This window comes from Pelobates fuscus, chromosome 8 (assembly GCF_036172605.1).
Source record: "Pelobates fuscus isolate aPelFus1 chromosome 8, aPelFus1.pri, whole genome shotgun sequence".
In the NCBI taxonomy this organism is placed as follows: domain Eukaryota; kingdom Metazoa; phylum Chordata; class Amphibia; order Anura; family Pelobatidae; genus Pelobates; species Pelobates fuscus.
Window position 1 is genome coordinate 22,977,537 of NC_086324.1, and position 21,714 is coordinate 22,999,250.

General features: G+C 35.4%; 1 protein-coding gene across 1 annotated transcript in view; it reads right to left on the reverse strand.

Moving 5' to 3' along the window:
• LRP1B (LDL receptor related protein 1B) overlaps positions 1–21,714 on the reverse strand; it is a 1,140,323-nt gene that overhangs the window by 936,519 nt on the left and 182,090 nt on the right. Inside the window, exon 2 of the mRNA XM_063429375.1 lies at positions 4,443–4,565. Within this exon, the coding sequence (XP_063285445.1) occupies positions 4,443–4,565 (123 nt within the window). The remainder of the gene's footprint in view (positions 1–4,442; positions 4,566–21,714) is intronic.

Sequence of the window (21,714 nt, forward strand, 5' to 3'; positions counted from 1 at the left end):
CCTTTTTCTCCTTTTTGTTATTTGCAGCAGTGTTTTATTTCCAACAGGGTGGGGGTCTACAATATTGGGTTCCTATCCCTCACATGTTGGAACATCTGGCATATTATCCGTATAGACCCATATACTTAGCACCTATCTGGTGTGTGGGATACTGTATTCTATCGGAATTGTACAGATTTTATTTGTCCTTCACTTATTGGTGGTTTTTCACCTTATTTTTTACTATTTACTATTAAAAGTTATATCTGATATTATAAGCATTTCAAAAAGCACTGGGATTAGGATCTCCTGTTTGACCACTATGTACAGAAATGCTTTTTTTCTCTGTGTCCAATGCTGAAGCAGTTTCTGCAGATGATACTTGTCATGCTATGTGTGTATATTACTGGATCTTCACAATTTAAACTAACACAGAAAGTCTCCGAGAGACCATCTCAAGTCCAGCTCTCTAAATCCTACTGCCAATGTTGTGCTTGTCTGCTAAGCAAATTGAGTGAGATGTGGCCTTTCTGGCCAACTTACGAAGGGGGCATCATGGTGGCATGTAATAAAATATAAAGGCTTGACATGAATGTATATATAAATTCCAGGCCCTTCACCACTAATTTGCTCAAAATATTACTCACCACTTCAAACCTCCTCTATGTGACCTCTAGTAACAGACATTGTGGGTACATGTCCCTTAGGGAGCAGCTATTTTGTCCCCAAATGACTAGAGGTGCCTGCTAGGCAATGCAAAAGTCATTGTGCAGCTGACTGTGGACTCTATATTTTACTGTGTAAGGATATACATACGATATAGCAGCATAGGCCATTAAAAAATAAAATAACATGGAGATAACTTTTCAGCTATACACTTTCAAGAAATTTGGCTAGATAACATTGCAATCATGATTTAAAAGTTAATCCCAGTGAAGTTAGGATTTCAATGCCTTCCTAACGTTTCCATGGTTAACACTTAATATTTTTAAAGTTGCTGCACCAACTCTTGCATGAGGAGAAGGAAAGAGGAACTTAAATGTTATCTCACTCTCCATAAATCTGTCAATTTGTCTGCGTGCTTTGTAGGTTGTATGTTGCATATTGGAACATATAGTATGTTATACTTGTGGTGGCCACTTGTAACATCCTTGCAGCCACTGCTGCTTTCAAACAGCACATGGGCAGTGGGGAGGTCCATGATGAGTGGCAAGTGGAAATGTTCTGCCTCCTCAGTCTTCCTCCTAAAATACATTTCACTTACAGTAGAGAGTAAACAAAGAGACCTTGATTCAGTGTGTGCTGAAATTTAGTCCTATACTCATCCTTAAATACACATGGGCTATCTAAAGCTTCTAATCAAATGGGAGCATTAATCACACTAGCGGCCCGAAGCCTGATCGCCCTACACTGGAAACAGCGACTGTGTCCTTCCAGATTCCAGCACTAGAGAACATACAGTTATTCTACACATATGAAAGTATAGCCATAGAGGCACCAGGAAACTATTATTCCTTCACAAACTCATGGCAACCATGGGTAAATTGGTACACCAAAGAATTCCTTAACACCAGGTAAACCCAAAGACCTATGGGAAAGTCCTGAGTCAAAAGCTAGAACTTAGACTGGGGTGTATATCGTATATCATATTGCTTGAGAGATGAACAGCTGTAGAGAGTTGTCTCCCCCCTTTTTCTTTCTGTACCCCTCTTCCCCCCTATGATGATATGTAACAGAGCAACTACTATATACTATATACTATATAATTCTATAGTTCCTATGAATGATACTTTGTAGCAAGATGCACGCAATTGCAGGAATATTTTAAATTATGTATACTAGGAATCTACTTTTCGATCCTGTAACTAACCAACTAGATAAGTACATTAACCCACACCAAAACACAGGTCAACATCTATACTATGCAATATTTACAGCACTGAGTTTGTCATTACCTTGAAAATGCAATCCCTGCGCCTTCCTTCTTTTATTTCTCTATCCTCTCCCTTACTCGCTATAACTTGAACAAAATAAAAAAATAAAAAAATCGAAAAATACAAATGGGCTCATGCCATATTTTATCCCTCATGCTGCTGAATACATTGTTGTTGTTGCTGTCGAGGTATTAACATTTTTACAACAACTGATCAAATGATTAAGGAGAACTAGAAATGCAATAACTCCATATGACGTGTCTAAAAGAGAATGCTCTTCTTATAAGAATGAAATCTAGATATTGAGGGACATGAGAAAAAGTAATTGCAATAATCAAAAGATCTGTGTCAGCTGGACAGATAGATTCCGAGGTTCTAATTTGATAAATATATCTGAAGAGCTGAACTTTTAGGAATGGGTAAGGATGATTTTGGATTCCTGGTTTTGCTATCCCATGTGCCTGTTTCAAGCATACTAATAAAGTTTTTTCTACGGCTTTGAAAACATGTAGGCCGTATCATTTTTTATTTGCCCCAGTTTCTCCATGCATGAATGTTTAGGACCTTCCTGAAGATTTAGAGCAAGTTAGAGAGCTTGAGAATTTAGGAAATAAGTGCCTGTCTTATTTTGTAGGATAAAAGACACATTGCAAATATGGGAGTATTTGATATACAATGCTTTTATCATGATTTTGTTATCATGATAAATAAAAGCTACCACTTAAAATTTTATTTTTTATATTAAGTATTTGCTAGAACTAGGGGACATCTCCTCAAAAATATGTTTAATATGAGGATAACGAAATCATGCAAAAGTTTAATAGCTGCTCTTTCTAAAATGATCTAATATTTTTCAGACTCATATTCAAAATTGTCAGTAGATAAATGCCTTATAAACCTCTTCAAAATCCTTTATCAATCCTCAACACGCTTTGTTCTTGTCATCTTCTCTCTTTCAAATTCAATGATTAACATGGTGGCATTCAACAGGAAACATTCTCATTTTCTTTAGACACAAACAGGGAACATTAAAATTTAATAACATCTTCTCTGTAGTCATTTACTCTCACTAATCTATTCAGATACTGCTGCGTTTTCTAGCAGTTTATATCTTCTAAATGTGTATTGTTAAGCAATGCTAAGCAAACCTGTATTTTTACACAATTCACTTTTTACTCATCTCTTTTCCTTATCGTTCTCTCTGAATCTTTTGATGTACTCACTTTTTTAAGTGTTATTCGCACTGACTAACTATAACAGTCTGTAAAGAATTCATTATGCAACACGTACAAATCTTTACACAGGCACGATTAGAGTCTAACTCAATTTGAAGACCAGATAAAAGAAAAACATACTAACTAAGCAACTGTATCAACATCCAGTAAGGCCAATATCGTGTTCGATCACATTCTGCTAAGAACAGATAATTTGTAAATAAACTTCCAAAATAACATTTGATTCTATATGACTGGTGGTTCCCACCTACAGAAGAAGAAATGATTCTTCCTAGTAAAAACTATAATACCCAAACTGTAATAGTATAATATGCTTATTATTAGCACATTAATATGAGCAGAAAGAAAAGGATAATGTTCCATCCATGTACTCAGGTGAATACTGAGATACTACAATTGCAACCTATGAATGTGCTTCTTAAAAATATATATTTAAAGGTGATATATCTCAAAAGTCAGTTTTGAATGGCAAACAAAATGTTATTTATAAAGCAGAATTGTTACTGAAATTCAGGGTCCGCTTCATTGTAAACACATTGAGCCACATGCGTAAAAATTAATTTTGGGGAAAAAACATTTAAATATGGAACTAATGAGACTTTAAAGCCGATTGTGTTATATCAAATAGCATTACCCCCCTTCCCCCCCCCCCCCCCGGATCATTGTTTATACATATAACCCACTGTGTTACTTTTAAATTTGGCAAATAATTGGTTAAACATGACGATGATATATGTTGTTTATTTTGTAGAAATAGACAGACCAACAGACAGACAGACAGACAGATAGACAGCTAGATAGATAGATAGATAGATAGAAAAATATTTTTTCCAGAATGAGTATATATTTAAAGAGACATGTCGTGCACTAAATTACTACAACTTATTGTCCTTACAAATGTCCTTCCATTTCGTGCTTTTTATGTAAAACCCTTGTGAAATCTGGGCCCTGTATATTCATCGAAAGCGAGAGAAGGTGACAGCATTAAAGGTATGCTTCCAGGAAAAGCTTTCTAGCAACATAACAACCCTGAGTGTTACTTTCATAACAGTCACTGTAAGAAAAAAATGTAATGGACCACGTGCTCTATTTGGAATAAAGGGAATAAATGGGTCACATCATTTTGGTTATATAAAATAAATAGTTTACAATAAAACCACAGTATGCAGTTCATGATCTATTTTTTTTATGAGGCAACAGCGCATTAAATATCTCTATAATTGAAGAGGCACATTCAATACTAGCAATAAAAAAATACAGTACAATACATAATATAAAAAAAAATGTTACTTACAACTATCTAGTGATTCATCTGAATTATCTGGGCAATCCTGCTCTCCATCACATAGCCAGCTCTCTGACACACATGTGATATTATCATGGCAGAGAAACTCCCCAGGATCACACAACTGTTGCTCTGAAAATGGAAATGTGTAAAAAAAAATAATAGATGAATACAATGGCAATGAAAAAATGGAACAATAATTCTAGGAGAAAAATATAATGTGTCTATAATCATAAAGCATGTTTTAAACATCCCAAGGTCATTATCTAACAAAGCAATCTTAAGTTGCATTCAGAGTATAGAATAGTAAATTCAGCAGAGCTTTGAAGAGAGTTAAAAGTGAGATATTTTAGAAATGGGGTTTCTTGGTTGACTGATGAAGTGATATGGAATAAAAGGATTACAAATGTTCTACTAAACCCTCATAAAACCATGAACTAGAAAATTATTTTAAGGATTTAAGATGTCCTTGCACTGGCAACATATGGAAACTATTCAACAAATCTTTGTTATTGTGTTTTGATAAAAGCACACATCCTTTTGAGCAAACTTAAAAGACATATTTTTAAAGGATGCAGTCGGACATAATGAAAGCTATGGATCAACATCTTAGCTGTTAAAGAGGACCTGTCACTGCAGAGGTAAGGGCATTTTACAAAATCTATTCATGTAATTTTATTTAAAATAATCTTTCTTTCTTATTTTCTCTCGTGTGCTGGGGTGGCTGAGTGTTGCATGTGTGTGGAGGAGTATGGAGTGTTGTGTGTGTGTGTGCGTGGGGGGGGTTATGTGTTGTGGATAAGTCTTGTATGTGTGGAAGAGGCTGGGAGCTGAGGAGTGTTTGCACCTGTGTGTGTTGGTTGAGTTTTGGGTGGGTGTGATGGCTGAATTGTGGGTGGGTGTGTGTTAAGGGGTGTCTGAGTGTGTGTAAGTTTTTCATTTGAACCCTCCTGCTTATGTTTTGGCAGGAGGGGAATGTTATGCATGGTGGTTCCGGGAAGGAATGCTGAAGAGCACTCTAAGACCTCCTTCACTGTACTGGCATTTACTCTCACTGGTTTTACCACTCACTGTCATTGAGAAATGTTGTGGACCATGAGGGAGCTTTTGAAGTTATCTGCACCAATTAGAAGTGCAGAGGGCTCACAGAAAAGCAGGGAGATGGTTTGAACTCCCTATCGTCTCAAGGAGGACCACTTCACAGCCAGTGCCTACAGCCTTAGTACGCTATTTATTTCACTAGAAGACTAGGAGTATTGGAGGAATGCAATATGGCTGTAAGAATGATATAATATGAATCTTGCAGCAAGTATAGCAATGAGTGATACAGACCCAGACAGGGGGCTGCTGTAACACTATCTCCGTTAAGGTCCCTAGGCAGCCCACCTAATGGGTAATCCAGTTTTAACGGCTGTATTTATCAGTCCTAGAGTAGATGATGAGCAAAGTGCACATTTTAATTTAATTGGCACAAACCTTCCAATGGTCCTTATTTAGACCATTGCACTATAATTGCTTTAGAGTTGCACTAGTACTTGTGATAATGGTTGTGGAGTTTCCATTTCATGTTTGCTGGTGTAGCCAAGTCTTATTAGATATTCCAGATATCCTACTGTCTTTTTGTATCATGAAAAGTAAAGCTACTTTACTCAGTATGCTTTAAAATACTGATCTAGTATTTTAAATGCTCTGCCCTAGAAACATCAATAAACATTTTTTTTTATTCTACCGTTTTTACCCCTGTTATGCAAAATTGCAAAAATGAGTTTCCATTTTGGTTTTGGCAGCATCCATCCTGACTCAGACCATTCATTACGAACGCTGCCAACAGCGAACAGACCCAACATGCAAGTTAACTTAATGCCAAATTGCACGTGTGGACATATTGTATGAGTTGTTTAAAAAGGAAACAAAAAAATCTACAAAAACAAAATGCAACATTTTTTTTTCTTGACTGGAATAACAAATTCTGTGACTAACAACTGCAAATTCGGCTTAGTCTTCATACCAGTGTAATTTTTTTTTAGCTGTTTTAGCTGCATATTCAATGTCAGAATGTAATCTATTTTTGTAGATGGGGTTATCATGTTTTGTCTGTACACAGTCAGGTAGATTTGGTTGTACAGGAATAAAGCAATCTCCTGTACCTGGTACGCGATAGATTAAACCTATCAGCTTGGTCCAGAGAGCCAACATGAATTGGAAAGTAGTGTGTTATATTTTCATTTATCACTAAAGAAGACAAAAAAATATATATTCTCTACATATTTCATTCAGATCTATGCATTATGTGTTATAATTAAATAAGTGCCAAGATATAAATCTTTCCATAAACAGACTGAATAATCAACTGTTGACACACATCCTTATGGTACGTTTATAAACCTACGAACTATCACCTGAAAAGTGTTTGGAATAGGCAGGAAGAGTAGGAGTAAAATCTTAATATATTGTAGCATCAGAAATTACAATAACGCCCACATAAAGGAGAAACACTAAGACTCGTAACTGACTATTCTGATATGAAATCATCTTCCAGATGTTTTTGCATTTTATGTCTTAAGCAGTAGAAAAACATTTTTTATTTGCCTTTCTGATCAGATTTAGGTTTCAATATTAACATATATTAACTACCAACTGATTGTATATAGTTATTAAATAATAAAGTCCTTGTAGTTATCAGAAAAGATGCAGTGGATGTATATACTAATTCCAAGCATGTCTTGGCATTAAACATTGTTATTTCCCAGCTCAATGGCAAATAAAATTAGTATGGAAGGAAAAAAAGAGCTGAGTTAGCCTAGCGAGGCATGAAATATATGCCTGTGGTTTGAATACTTTTAAAACTGGAAGTTTAATCAGCTGAGCTATCTCACCAGCAGAAAACAAATGTTTACAGCAAAACATTCATGGAGTTATTTGACTGTGTGCTTCCTTTGCATCCTTTTTAAACAATAAAAATAAATCATAGATATTTGTGCCTCCTAAAAAACAGATATCACTTTGTCTCTGTCCACTTCAAGTCAAAATTAATATGTTGCTTTTTCAGGTATACTTAGTCACCAATAAATCCCACGTTAGAATTTGATTACAAAGGATCTGTGTCATTGAGTGCTGCTCAATTTAGAATAGAAGTACTCTACAAAACCACACATTGTATGTTTTATACACAATCCATGCAAATGCAGGTATGAAAATTGTGGAGAGAAAATGGGTTGGCAACCTTCAGCAACCCAGATGTTGTGGACTACATCTCCCATGATGCTTTGCAAGCATCTTGCCTGCAAGAGCATTATGAGAGATGTAGTTCACAACATCAGGAGTGCTGAATGCTGCCAACCCCTGGTTTAGAAGAACTAGGATCTCAAAATATATCAAGAGTATAACTCAACATTATATTCTTGGGTTGAGTGCCAGACATATGGATGGAGATGAGTGCTAGAAATATGCCTTGGTACGCTATTTATTTCACTAGAAGACTAGGAGTATTGGAGGAATGCAATATGGCTGTAAGAATGATATAATATGAATCATGCAGGAAGTATAGCAATGAGTGAGAACTTGTAGTGTCATAAGAATGTGGTATGGAATGGAATATGGGAATATAGGATAGAATGACCATGGAGTGCTGTGTGTGGAGAATACAATTTATATGGCATTATGTAGGCGTAGAAACCTAGACTAATCTACACTGACAAATAATATATTAACTCACAGATATGCTGCGGGGTAAAAATGGTTTATTTTCATTTACTGTAATTTACATGCAAAATACAGTACATTACTTATCATACAATGGAGATTATCATAATAATAAAGGTAGTAGGCGGGTTTAAATCACATGTTATGGAAGAAAAATCAAAATGCTGCATTTATTTGGTGATCTGATTTGCATTATAAAAGGGGAATGTCAACACGAACATGTTTAACCCCTTTGTGATGCAGGACGGAAATTTTCAGTCATGTGAGGTATGAAGCTTTACTGCGATTTATGAACTTCAGTGACAATTCTAAGTGCCCTCCAAAAGATCATCCACAGTATGATCATCTATTTAAAATACGCTTCTTAATTTCCCAATTTAACAAACATATTGTAACAATTTTCACCCCCCATTGTCTATGAAGGAAACACTCACTACCGGAATCCACCAGGTTGACCAGATATAGTTGGACTAATGAGAATGTTGTCTGAGACCTAATAAACTCTTTACTAAAGAAGGAGTATCATCTGTATTTGAACAATTAATACAATAGCATCCCACTACTTAAAATGCTTCACTGTTTTGACACTGTGGCCTGTGGCATGATCCAAAAAAGTCATACAGGGTTCCCAAAGGCTCTAGCAGAAAAGAAGCTTTAAAAAGGGGATGCAGCTGCTCTCTGCCAGGATGAACTGCTGGCTCTAAAATGTAAAGATAAAAAGGAGGTGTTCATCATAACAACAATCCATATTGAACAATCTCGCAGGGTTGTTGATCATGGAAAGGAGTTGATCTGTCCGATTAAGCTGCAGTCATACTTAATCATACGAAGGACCAGGGCATAAAAAAGTTGGCATGAATTTAATGCAGATGAGAACCCACAATATCTTCATCTTATTCAAAAAGGCAAATACTGAACTGAAGTGCATATTTCTGAAATTTTAGTTTCAGATGATTTCTTGCTCACTGAGTGTCACAACAGGGGAAACCATTAGTGGGGCCTGGAAGCAGAAGCATTAAGTTAGGTCACGTTAGCTTCTGAATTTCACCAACCCCAAAATGAAGACTCTCCAGAAAAGGTGCATGGTAAAACCATTTTTACTGCCGTGATTGCCCATCTCTGCCCAGCCTTTGCATTGGGAACTGTTTTAATGTTTTCCATACGCAGGGCAAATACGTCTTGGCATCTGAATGCAGTATTTTTTTTTATTGTTCTTCAGTTTAAAAGTTAAAGATTCTAAGGATGTTCATGGCCAATTAGGCTTTTAAAATTCTGACCACTTAATTTAGTTTACTGCCGTGATTGCCCATCTCTGCCCAGCCTTTGCATTGGGAACTGTTTTAATGTTTTCCATACGGAGGGCAAATACGTCTTGGCATCTGAATGCAGTATTTTTTTTTATTGTTCTTCAGTTTAAAAGTTAAAGATTCTAAGGATGTTCATGGCCAATTAGGCTTTTAAAATTCTGACATCTTAATTTAGTTGATTGGGGTGGGTGGTAGTTCATGAGAAATTAGGGTGTTCAGTGTTACATTAGTTAAGTTTTTAAAAGACAAAAAAAAAGAAAATTGAATTTTTAAAATTATAACATTATTTAGCTTCATGAGTAAAAATGTAAAATGCTTAGGAAGTTCAGTGCTAAGACGGCTTACAGAATTCTGACAGAAGACTCAGAGGTGATAGGCAGTGCCTCAGAGTATGATGCATGTTAATGCAGTCATTAATATTTGCCCACAGCAAAAATACATGATTACACAAGCATTGCCTGTGATGCAGATTACTTAGTACCCCTTGATAATTTTACTCCAAATATTCCTCCTTTCACAGCAAATAGTAATTTGTTCATAATGTGAATTAATGAGCTGTTTATATTTTAAAATAGATGTGGCTTTTGAGAGATAGTTTGCAATCACAAGCTGCTAAAATGCTCTAAAATGAGATACAGGAAAAGCATCAACTTTGGACAAATATAAAAACTTTTGTGTCTCAAACTTTCCCCTTCATCATTCACATCTACCCACATGCCTTTTTGGGGTAGTTTGAATTAGCAATGTGCTAAAATGCTCCAAAACGGGACATAGACCAAGCATCAAAATTCATTGTTTTTTATAAAACTGAAAAGGCTGTGTCTCAAATGTGCACCTTAAACATCCACATATAACATAAGGTAGACACATTTTTTGTATTGCTGTACTCAGATGACATCACTGAACAAAATATGACGTTTTACACTGCCGTAGCACAAATAAGAATTGCAAAATGATTGATTGATACAATTAAGTGAAATAAATTATCCCACTCAAAGGTTCAAAATATGCCTTTTGAAATACCCTGTGGTGTCTTCGTTAAGAAATGGTAGGCCTTTGTGGAATAGTTTAAATTAGCAACCTGCTAAAATGCTCCAAAATGGAACACTGGTCCATCAACATGTATGGAAATTAACACTTAAAAACCTGAAATGGTCATGCCTCTTATACAGCACTGTAACTTAACAAAATAGTGTCTAGGTCATACATTGGGCATATTGTTTTACTCAAAAGATGTAACTAAGCATAGTTTTGGGAGGGGGGGGAGTTATCACAGTGGCACATATCAAATGTACAAAATACCCAGCAAAAATGCAATATGTATGCAATTGATTTTTTTTTTCTCCACAAACTTTGACATAAGTTGGTGAAAAATTGGTGGCACTTTAGCGCACAATATCTGACATATGAGATACCCTTGAGTGTCTACTTTCACAAATGGCCTTTGTGTGGTTATTTGATTAGTCAAACTAATGCCTTAAAATGAGATATCGGCCCATCAATTCCATCTCTTGAAATTCTACTGTGAAAACATCCATCTATGAAAAATCTAATCATAGAAACTGAAATATCCTGTTTCTTATTTAGCATTGTAGCTTTTCAAGATAATGGCAAAGACATACAATGGGGGTATAGTTGTGCTGATATAGCTGAACACGATAAGGTGTTTTGTACAGGAATAGCACACATCAGCTTTTCAAAATATACATTAAAAAAGCCTTCTTATCAACTTTACGAAATACACATTAAAAACACCCTTTTTTTGGCAAAAAAGTAATTAAATGGAAAAAACACAATTTTACCACAATATACCACAACAGAAATGGCTAAATAAAAAGTGGCCAAATACCCTTAGTTAAACAGCCTATGATGTCTGCTAACATCTAAAATTATACCACATTGACATTTTATTCTACTACTTGTATTTTCTGACCTGTAAGCATCAAAATAATCTGGAATCCTAGTCATAATATGTACTTGGTTAATCAGGACAAATAATTGAATTTATTTTGAACTACTTTTCTTAAGCTGCACTTATTGTGCAGACATTATTTTTAACAAAACTGCAAAATAAATATTTTTTTGTGTATTTATTTTTATAATAAATGAGAATATACGCATATGTTAAATCAAAGTAATGCCCGTTCTTTAAAAAAAAAAGAAAAAAAAGAAAGGTATATAATATGTGTTGGTGCAATATATTAGAAAAAATGTAAATTGCAATTGAACACAAACATCAAAAAATGCAAACATTGTTTGTGTCTTTAACTGCAAGATATGTTTCTGTAGCTGTGTCCTTAAGGGCTTAAATAACAGTACCATGTTCTATTTTTTATGTTCTATTACTTACATTATTGATTTTGGAAAACTGTTAAGCTGTACATATATGTTTGTGAGCTCAACAGAAACTAAAATATAGTTCATCCAGGTATCTGCAACTCAGTAGTTTAGGTCGTTTGCAGATTATTCTGTGATAAAGGTCATTTGATTTATATGAGCTACAAAATGGTGAGCTGACAAGCTGAATTTGCATAGATCCGTAGAATTTTATCCAAATAAACTGACTCATGATGCCAAAAAAATCAGCCAGAGAAAAACACAAAACCTGCATTATAAGCTCTGCTTCAGGGTTTAAATGACTCTTTAGTGCAAGGAACCAGAGGGAATATACAAATAGACAAGCAGGGCTGTTCTATTGCTCTATTTGCCAACAAGCAAAAAAAAAACCAAAAAAAAACAACATAAAAAAACAGATAAACTAAAAATGTATGAAATTGTTCCAATTTTTCAGGATTTCAAATAATACACCATTTGTAATATATTTCATCAGCATTTTAATTGCATTTTCAGTGTCAAAGCACTTTAACAAGTTAAAGTGTGATTTTCAGTATTGCAATTAAACTTTCTGATTAAATAAGAGCCTGTGGTTCTGAACTAGCCATGCTCATCCTGTTACGAATTACATTTCTTAAGAAAACAAAGTATAATTAGCATTTAGTGGTGGTCATGTTGATGAAGGACTTATCATGGTTTGTCAGCATTAATAAATCAGCATCAATGATGACATGTGTTCTTACTAGTTTATAGACACTGTATCATGTTCAAGAATAGGACTGCACAAGGGTGTTACTACTGTTTACGCTTCACCAAGAGCATATTATACTCTAGAAGGGACACGAAAACAACTTTAGCTTAATAAGGCAGTTTTGGTTTATAGATCATGCCCCTGCAGTCTCACTGCTCAATTATCCGTTAAAGTACATTTTTAAATAAATTAATAGTGGCATAATAGTTATCAATCTATAGATGATAGCCCTTATTGAACAAGGGAAGGATCAGAATCAGGAACCTACACAATCGTGACTTTTGTACCCACAGATACCCACAGATTCAGAGCATCCTGATGGGTCAAGATGACGATCATTCCCCTGATAAAGCCAGTAGTGGATTAAGATTATGTATAAAATTGTATGCCATATCGTGAGCATTTTAAAGGAATATATTGTTTGAAAAGCAGATAACCTTTAAATTTCATCAAGGATTCATCAATATAAATGTTTTGGTCTGGAAAATTTGTCAGAAGTTGGATAAGGGGCCACATTTTGCAGAGCATGTCAAACAATGGGTTGTTCTAGGGGGGCACAGCGTGTTATCATTAAAATGTAGCAATTCCTCTTCATGAAAGAGAGGGGTAGCCAGGATGGAGTGCTTGTGTCAGTAGAACCTGATACTTGCCTTTTTCACAATACCTATAACTAGAATTACAGCCCTAAATTGTTTAATTTCTGTGACTTCAGTAGGGTTCCACGTGTATTTTCTACTGTAATTTGACCCAATTTTGCAGAAATATAAGCGATGACCATCAAGCATTAGCTCAAATATGTCATCCAACATAAAAAAGATGAAATATTTCACTGGCTCACAAACATCTACCATTGTTGTGACGCAAGGTATACCCATGAATGGGGATATTTCTAAACCAGTCAAGTTTGGGGGACCCCAGTTTTTTTTCTCGTACTGCTGGGTGCCTTAAGCACTAATTTACTTAGGAGATACTCTGGAGATAATTTAATTAATTACATTTAATTAATTCCCTATCTGCCTAACACACACTACCCACATTCACCTGCTAATTCCCACTTCAATCCACAGGAACCCAACACCCGACTGAAATATTTAAATAAAACTACCTATTGAAGATCAAACAGCTAAGATAAGCACTAAAAGTTTTTTTTTATTATTTTTCATAGAAATAACCCACCCCAAAAATATCAGTTTGATCAGAGAACTCTCCAATTGCAATGATCACTGATACAGTACCGTACAGTACAGGTATTGAACAGTACAGTGATCAGGCAGCAGGGAAGGGACTAAAAAATGAAACATAATTTTTTTGACCAGGAAAAAAATTATGAATGGATTGATCAAACGGTTAATGTGGCATTTAAGCTCACCTCCTGCAAGACGGCATAGCACACCCTAACGGCTTTAACAGGTTATGCAAAACTTTCACAATTTCAAAACAACATTATACCAAACATTAAAAGCACACACACAGACATTCTACAGAGGTTTATGTTGCAAACCTTTATATTCCACGGAATTGGTGAAGTCAATCTGTCTAGGTTTCATTGTTAACGCAAGGCAGTCAAGCACAATACTTTCGTTAATGAAAATATATCTCTGTCCTGTTTTGCTGCTAGCCACTTAAATGTATTATGACAACAATCTATCATTTCTTCTTATTTAATTTGTGAAAACTATGTTTCAGCTATTTATTTTCAAATATACCAGGCAGCAAATTAAATGTATGGCACTTTAGGATACGGTTAGTATACTGTTCAACCCTGGCCTTTATTTCAGATATTGATTTGCTATTGTTCTACTGTATGATGCCTAAGAATTGCTCCACATATGACTATAAAATATAATATTGATAGATTAGCATTGTTGCCATATGCTCATGAAAAATGAGCATTGAGTTTTAAACTCATATGTGAATGCTTTGGTAATGGCTATAAAGTAAATAGGCCTGTAAATGTAATGGTATAGAGAGCAAAATTTCATTTATGAAAATAATTTCATATATATATATATATATATATATATATATATATATAGAGAGAGAGAGAGAGAGAGAGAGAGAGAGAGAGAGAGAAGGAGGGATAGGGAGAGAGAGAGATGGAAGGAATGCCGAAAGACAAAATTAAAATTAATTTAGAAGGAGGAAAATATCTAAAATTGACACAAACCCAGGTGCAAGGTACAAGAAGGGCCATTTACTAACAGGGTTATTCCTTAAAGTCTAAATTGACCCATACTGAATTGAGCAAAACCATCTACTGAATACTGGGCAATTCAGACTGCATACTATGGACACTTTTGGGACATATGGACTGCATAATTGTTCACACAATTTTGCAATTCAGACCCAGAAGGATTTTAGCTGGAACACCGCTGGAGGACTGAAATCTAAGCCTGAGTGATCATACCCGGGCCTGGATGTGCTGGCTAGCTGCCACACAATTAACCATCACACTGCCGAGTGTTATTTGTTTACTATTTGCCTGCTGACTGCAAGCAATTTTAGTAGGCAGATCATTCTTCAAATTATCGAATCACTTGCAAAAAGCAAGTGCAAGATAATTTGTGAATGTACATCTTACTTGTTATTATTATTATTATTATTATTATCATCATCATTTATATAGCGCCAACAGATTCCGTAGCGCTTTACAATATTATGAGAGGGGGGATTTAACTATAAATAGGACAATTACAAAAAAACTTACAGGAACAATGGGTTGAGGAGGACCCTGCTCAATCGAGCTTACATTCTATAGGAGGTGGGGTGTAAAACACATTAAGACAGGAATTGTTGCAATCAGTTCTGGATTTTTGTAAAACCTGTGCTTTGTGAAACTCCCAAATCCTATACTTTGTTAAAGGACTGATTATATTCCAGACACTGAATACATCTGGGCAATTGATGGAAATTAGCTCAGCCCAACTGAATTTGGTCTGGGTTTAGCGTTAGCAAATATGAGAATTGCCATCCTGGCTATAATTTGCACATTTTCACTGGATTTTCTTGATCTTGACAAAATCTGGTATTTGGTGAATAACACTGTACATTTAGAACTGTGGAACAATATACAGGGACATTTGATAGATTGAGTCTAGAATAACATTAAAAATCACCTTACCAAAGAGTTCCAATAGCAAGTTCTTTAACATATAGTTTCAAAATACAAGCATGAATAAAGTATTTAGAGGGACAAAGGTTTAAAAATAATATCAGGAAGTATTACTTTACTGAGAGGGTAGTGGATGCATAGAATAGCCTTCCAGCTGAAGTGGTAGAGGTTAACACAGTGAAGGAGTTTAAGGCATAAGGGATAGGCATACGGCTATTCTAGACCTAAGATAAGGCCAGGGACTAATTAAAAGTATTTCGAAATATTGGGCAGACTAGATGGGCCGAATGGTTTTTATCTGCCGTCACTTTCTATGTTTCCATGTTTCTATGTAAAATAACTAAACTGATTTATGTTACATTGGAATTATTTTGATAACTATTTTACCTTTCTTCTTAATTTGAATATCATTTCACCATAACAAAGTAGAGACTAACTGCTATGTTGTAATTTTTTTATATCAGTGAATACACTCTTCCTGTAATATGAGTATGTGTCATGCATACAGCACAAATTATAACAAAGTGTTTTCACATGTTTTATATTACCTAGTTCTAACACAACAACGTCTTTGGATCCTGCTAGAAAATAATTGTTAATATCAGTTTATTTTCAAGAGAAATCATACTCCTTCTGACAATCAACTGCATGCAGTATTGCTTTTCAATATATGATACACTGCAAAGGTCCCAGAGGGAAATAACACATATTTTCATTTACAATAAGATGCCCAGATAGCTAATAAGCCTTTCTGTATATATTCTACAATATGTCAATATAAAGCATTTTTAGACTTGCCCCCGATTTTCTTATAATATATTTTGCTTGTCGGAAAATAAACGTGTAAACTAATCCTGGAAACATTACAATATACAGAGGTGTATTTTGGATTTGTGCTGCCCTAGGCAGGACGGTGCTCAGGCACTTCACCATATTTAAATTTCCCCCACCCCTCCCTGTCAAGGCCACACTTTGACTGACAGACACTTTGTTACTGATGCATTCACTGACATACACTCACTAAAAGATAAAATCATTGGCACACATACTGTTTAACCAACACACACTTTCACTGATAGACAGAAAGACACACACACACACACACACACTCACTGACAGACTCTCATACACACTAAAAACAATGACATACACACTCACTGATTTGACACACTCTGACAGACACACACTATTATTCAGAAACACACTGACAGACACTCACTAACATATGCACACACTCACTGACAGATGCATGCAAACACATACACTCATTGACAGACACACACTCTCATATATACTGACAAACAAAGACATACACAAACACTCACTGATTTGACACACTCTGACAGACACACACTATTACTCAGACACACACTGAAAGCCTCACACTCACACTCACTGACAGGTGCACACTCACTGACAGGTGCACACACTGACAGATGCACACACTAACTGACAGATGCATACACTCACTGACAGACACATACACTCACTGACAGACACAATCACTGACAGACACACTCACTGACAGACACTCACTAATAGACACACACTCACTCACTCACTCACAGACACACACACACTTGAAAAAAACACACACTTAAAGACACATGCACACTCACTCTGAGACAGACACACACTTACAGACACACACACACATACACATTAACTCACAGACACACACACACATTTCCCCCAACACTCACAAAGTTATTTATCAAAATTAAGTCCTTGCTCTTTGTTTTTTTGCAATGCAAAGACAAACCATAAGGTTTCCATTAAATAAGTCTGCAGATGCCGAAATCACTAGAATCAATTTGACTTGAAGATTTTAGACCGAACTGCAATTTGGTCAAATTTAGTCCATTTCTGTGACAAAATCATGAATTCTGAACTGAAATATAGCCAAATTATGGACTGACAAAAATGCCATGTATGATCAGGGCGGTCAATATTCTGAATTCCACCCATAGCAGCAAAGAAAGATGAATGATGACTATAAATATTTAACTTTATTCACTTAGTAAAAATGATCAATATAGGGAAAACAGGAGAAGCAGCAAAAAACTATATTTATTTATTTAGGTAGACTGGGGACTGGGCACTCAAATGGCAGATGAAATTGAATATACAAAAATGCAAAGTTATGCACTTTGGCGTCAACAATGTGCAAGCAAATTATATCCGTAATGGTAACCACACACGAGAAGGACTTGACAATTGTTATAGACAACAAAAATGTCAATCAGCAGTGGCTAAGGGCAGTAAGATATTGTCATGCATGAAAAAGGGCATTCATTCTCGGGATGAGAATATCATTGTGCCTCTTTATAAATTGCTGGTAAGACCACATATTGAATATGCTGTGCAATTTTTGGGCACCTGTCCTAAAGAAGGATATTACGGCACTAGAAAGAGTGCAGAGGCAGTCTACAAAATTAATAAAGGAAAGGAGCATTTTAGCTATCAAGAAAGTTTAACAACTTTAAACCTCTTTAGTTTAGAAAAACGTCGCCTGAGAGGGGATATGATAACATTATACAAATATATTCGTGGCCAATACAAACCATTGTGTGGAAGTCTATTTACAAACAGGACTTTACATAGGACACAAGGTCATGCGTTTAGACTGGAAGAAAGAAGTCTAAGGCAAAATAAGTTTTTTTTTACCATAAGAACAATAAGGATGTGGAATTCTCTGCCTGAAAAAAAATGGTTTTATCAGAGTCCGTATAGATGTTTAAACAGCAACTAGATGCATACTTGCAAAAACAGAATATTCAAGGATATAATTTTTCAATGTACGGTAAATGCTTCTTGATCCAAGGATTAGTCTGACTGCCATTTTGGGGTCAAGAGGGAATTCTTTTCCTAGTTTCTTGCAAAATTGATAGTGCTTCAAACTGTTTTTTTTTGCCTTCTTTTGGATCAACAGCAAAAAACTAATATGAGGAAGGCTTGATGGACACATGTCTCTTTTCAGCCTATGCAACTATGTAACTATATAATTATATATTGAATATATATAACCATGTATGTATGTATATATATATAAAATGGTAGAAAAATGCTGCAGTCAGTGTACTGCAAAATAATATTATGTTATGTATATATTTTGCAGTAGAGTGATTGGCCTATTTTTGCACCTCTTTAGTTTATTTTCCTGAATCTCTGCCCGAATTAACATTTCGATCAAGCCGAACTGACATCAAACCGAATTTTAGAGGCCCTGAAAAACATTCTGTTTTTTAAAACATGGCTCTGCAGTTTTTTCAGCTTGCTCAAGTCTAGAATACTGAGAGTAGTTATGCTAATATTAGTGTAAATATTGATACATCAGATATTTTAATTCTCAAAACGCTGTGGAATGCGTTGGCACTTTATAAATGCTAAAAATAATATATAAAAAAAATGCCACTTGTGAAAAGGAGAAGTTATTATAAATACTATGGTTGCTTCTCTATATCACATATGCGGAATATATTTTATGATATATTACTTTCTATATTGCAGATGGAGAGGTAAATTGTACAACGAAATGCATGTATCGCTGACATAACATTGCAACTTGTTTGAAACATTCTTCTAATATGCCTCAGTTTATACCTTTAAATTGTGCACACATAATTTTAAGAGAATTTACCACTGCACTATTTCGACATTTATTACTTGACCTGTAATTTTGGTTGTAAATAGCTTTGTTCATAAATAAACATGAGGAATTATTATTTTTCATGTGTTTATTATGACTAGCTTGTTTACATTATAGAAGAAAGCCCCAGGCACTCCAAGGTGCAAACCTGGCAATTTTATTGAACCCACTCCATCACAACGTTTCGACCTACACGGTCTTTGTCAAGCTTTGTAGGTTGAAACGTTGTGATGGAGTGGGTTCAATAAAATTACCTGGTTTGTACCTTGGAGTGCCTGGACCTTTCTTCTATTTTGTTACTCAGCATTTGGTCTCTGGTACTGAGACTGTCCAAGTTGCACCCAACTACATACTACTTAAAGGGACAGAGTGCAGTTCCACACCCTACCATATCTAGTTTGTTTACATTGTCTTAATATTGCACTAAAAAGGGAGGTGGCAATTCTAGCCCAGAGTTTTCCATTAACAGCTACCAAAGCACCAATATTATTCTAGAATTATAAGATCTGTCAATCTCAAGGCACCTAGGGAGTATTTCCAGTGACAATATTGACATTATCTCTGATTTACCTTCTGCTTACAAACTTTAGTTTAAGAATTGTTTACAGATAATCAATACTGTGTATTTGCACCTGCTTTGTGTCAAATGATACTGATATTGAGCTATATTTTTTAGATATTATGATAATATATATTGGTTTTGAAATTGAAGTATATTTCTTTCCTGTATCACATAAAAGAGCAAACATAAAATAAATGATGCTTAAACTGTTTCAGAAAAAGATACTGTTTGTCTCAGAATTGTTCCAATTTCGCCTTCATAAATAAGACCATGGTATGTGCAAAGTGCTACATTTTGAACAATCTTTGTAGAAACCAAGGATATTTTTCAGCTGAACTGACTGTTCCAAATTTAGTCTAGTGCCTGCTCCAGTTTTTGTCTTGATAAATATGGTTCTTACAAGGAATAATTTGCCAAAGATTATATAATATGCATATTATAAAATGCATTGTGCTAAATATAAAAATTGTAATGCAATTCTCCTAAATTTACAAGGAACAAGGAGTTTTATTAACTGTACTTGGTTTACTTAGTCACAAGGAAACATTTTACAGCTTCAAGACGTGAAGAGATAAAATGTTTTTGTACGGGTTAAAACTGACCGTAATTACAATGATACAGAGATGTCCGATTTTTATCTGTCCTGGGCAAATATGAGACAGTATCTATTGTTATTTGTTGCTATGAATAGGCTGGGACCCTGGAGATTTGGTTTAGCTGATGAGCCTGGCAGACACTACTGTGATACACAGTTGCCCTGATATAGTTATTAGTCTGGATATGACTCAGGCTGCAATGTTAGCAAAGAAATAGCTTGAGCTCATAATAAAACCCGAGAATGGAAGCCATCCAAAAGGAAGATCTGCTGACAAAGTTGGACCTAATTACAATCTCATGCAAACAGACTGAAAGCAAGAGGATTTTTCTTTTTTAATCTAATAGTGCCAAATGTTTGCAGAACATTTTTAAAAATACACATTAGAATAAAAGGAATTTGAATAAAATGCAGGGGAAATTACCCCAAAGTAAAAGTAAACATTATGAATAAATAATACTAGCATGCCTCGAGGCCTCGGATTATAATAATATTTGCACCATGCATATTTTTCAGTGCCCAGAAAAACATGCCTGAAACTACAGAAGAAACTGGCAGAAAAGCACCCAAATTGCAATTGAGTTTTATTCTGTCTTGAAGGAGAATTAGAGGTTGGCAGTTAGCTTTCTGTCTGTGTTAAAACACAATCTTTAGCCATTCCAAATGTGTTTTCTGAGTGCGAGTATCCTTTAAAGGTCTTCAATATTTGATGGCATCCTGGATTGAATTTTTACAAATATAGTATAATTTAAAGGAGTTGTGATATCATAAGATGGTCTATAATAGAATTCTATATTCCCCACCATTTGAGAATAATTTGAGTACCTTCTGAGTTCAGGCTTTAAGGAATCTCTAAACTTGATTAGGAATATTTTACAGATTAATTGAATTGCTTCTCATGGAGTTAAAGGACCACTCTAGGCACCCAGACCACTTCAGCTTAATGAAGTGGTCTGGGTGCCAGGTCCAGCTAGCTTTTACCCTTTTTTTTATAAACATAGCAGTTTCAGAGAAACTGCTATGTTTATTCTGAGGGTTAAGCCAGCCTCCAGAGCCTCTAGTGGCTGTCTCACTGACAGCCGCTAGAGGCGCTTGCGTGCTTCTCACTGTGAAAATCACAGTGAGAGCACGCAAGCGTCCATAGGAAAGCATTATGAATGCTTTCCTATGCGACCGGCTGAATGCGAGCGCGGCTCCTGCCGCGCATGCGCATTCAGCCGATGACGTCGCGAGGAAGAAGAGGAGGAGGAGTAGAGCTCCCCGCCCGGC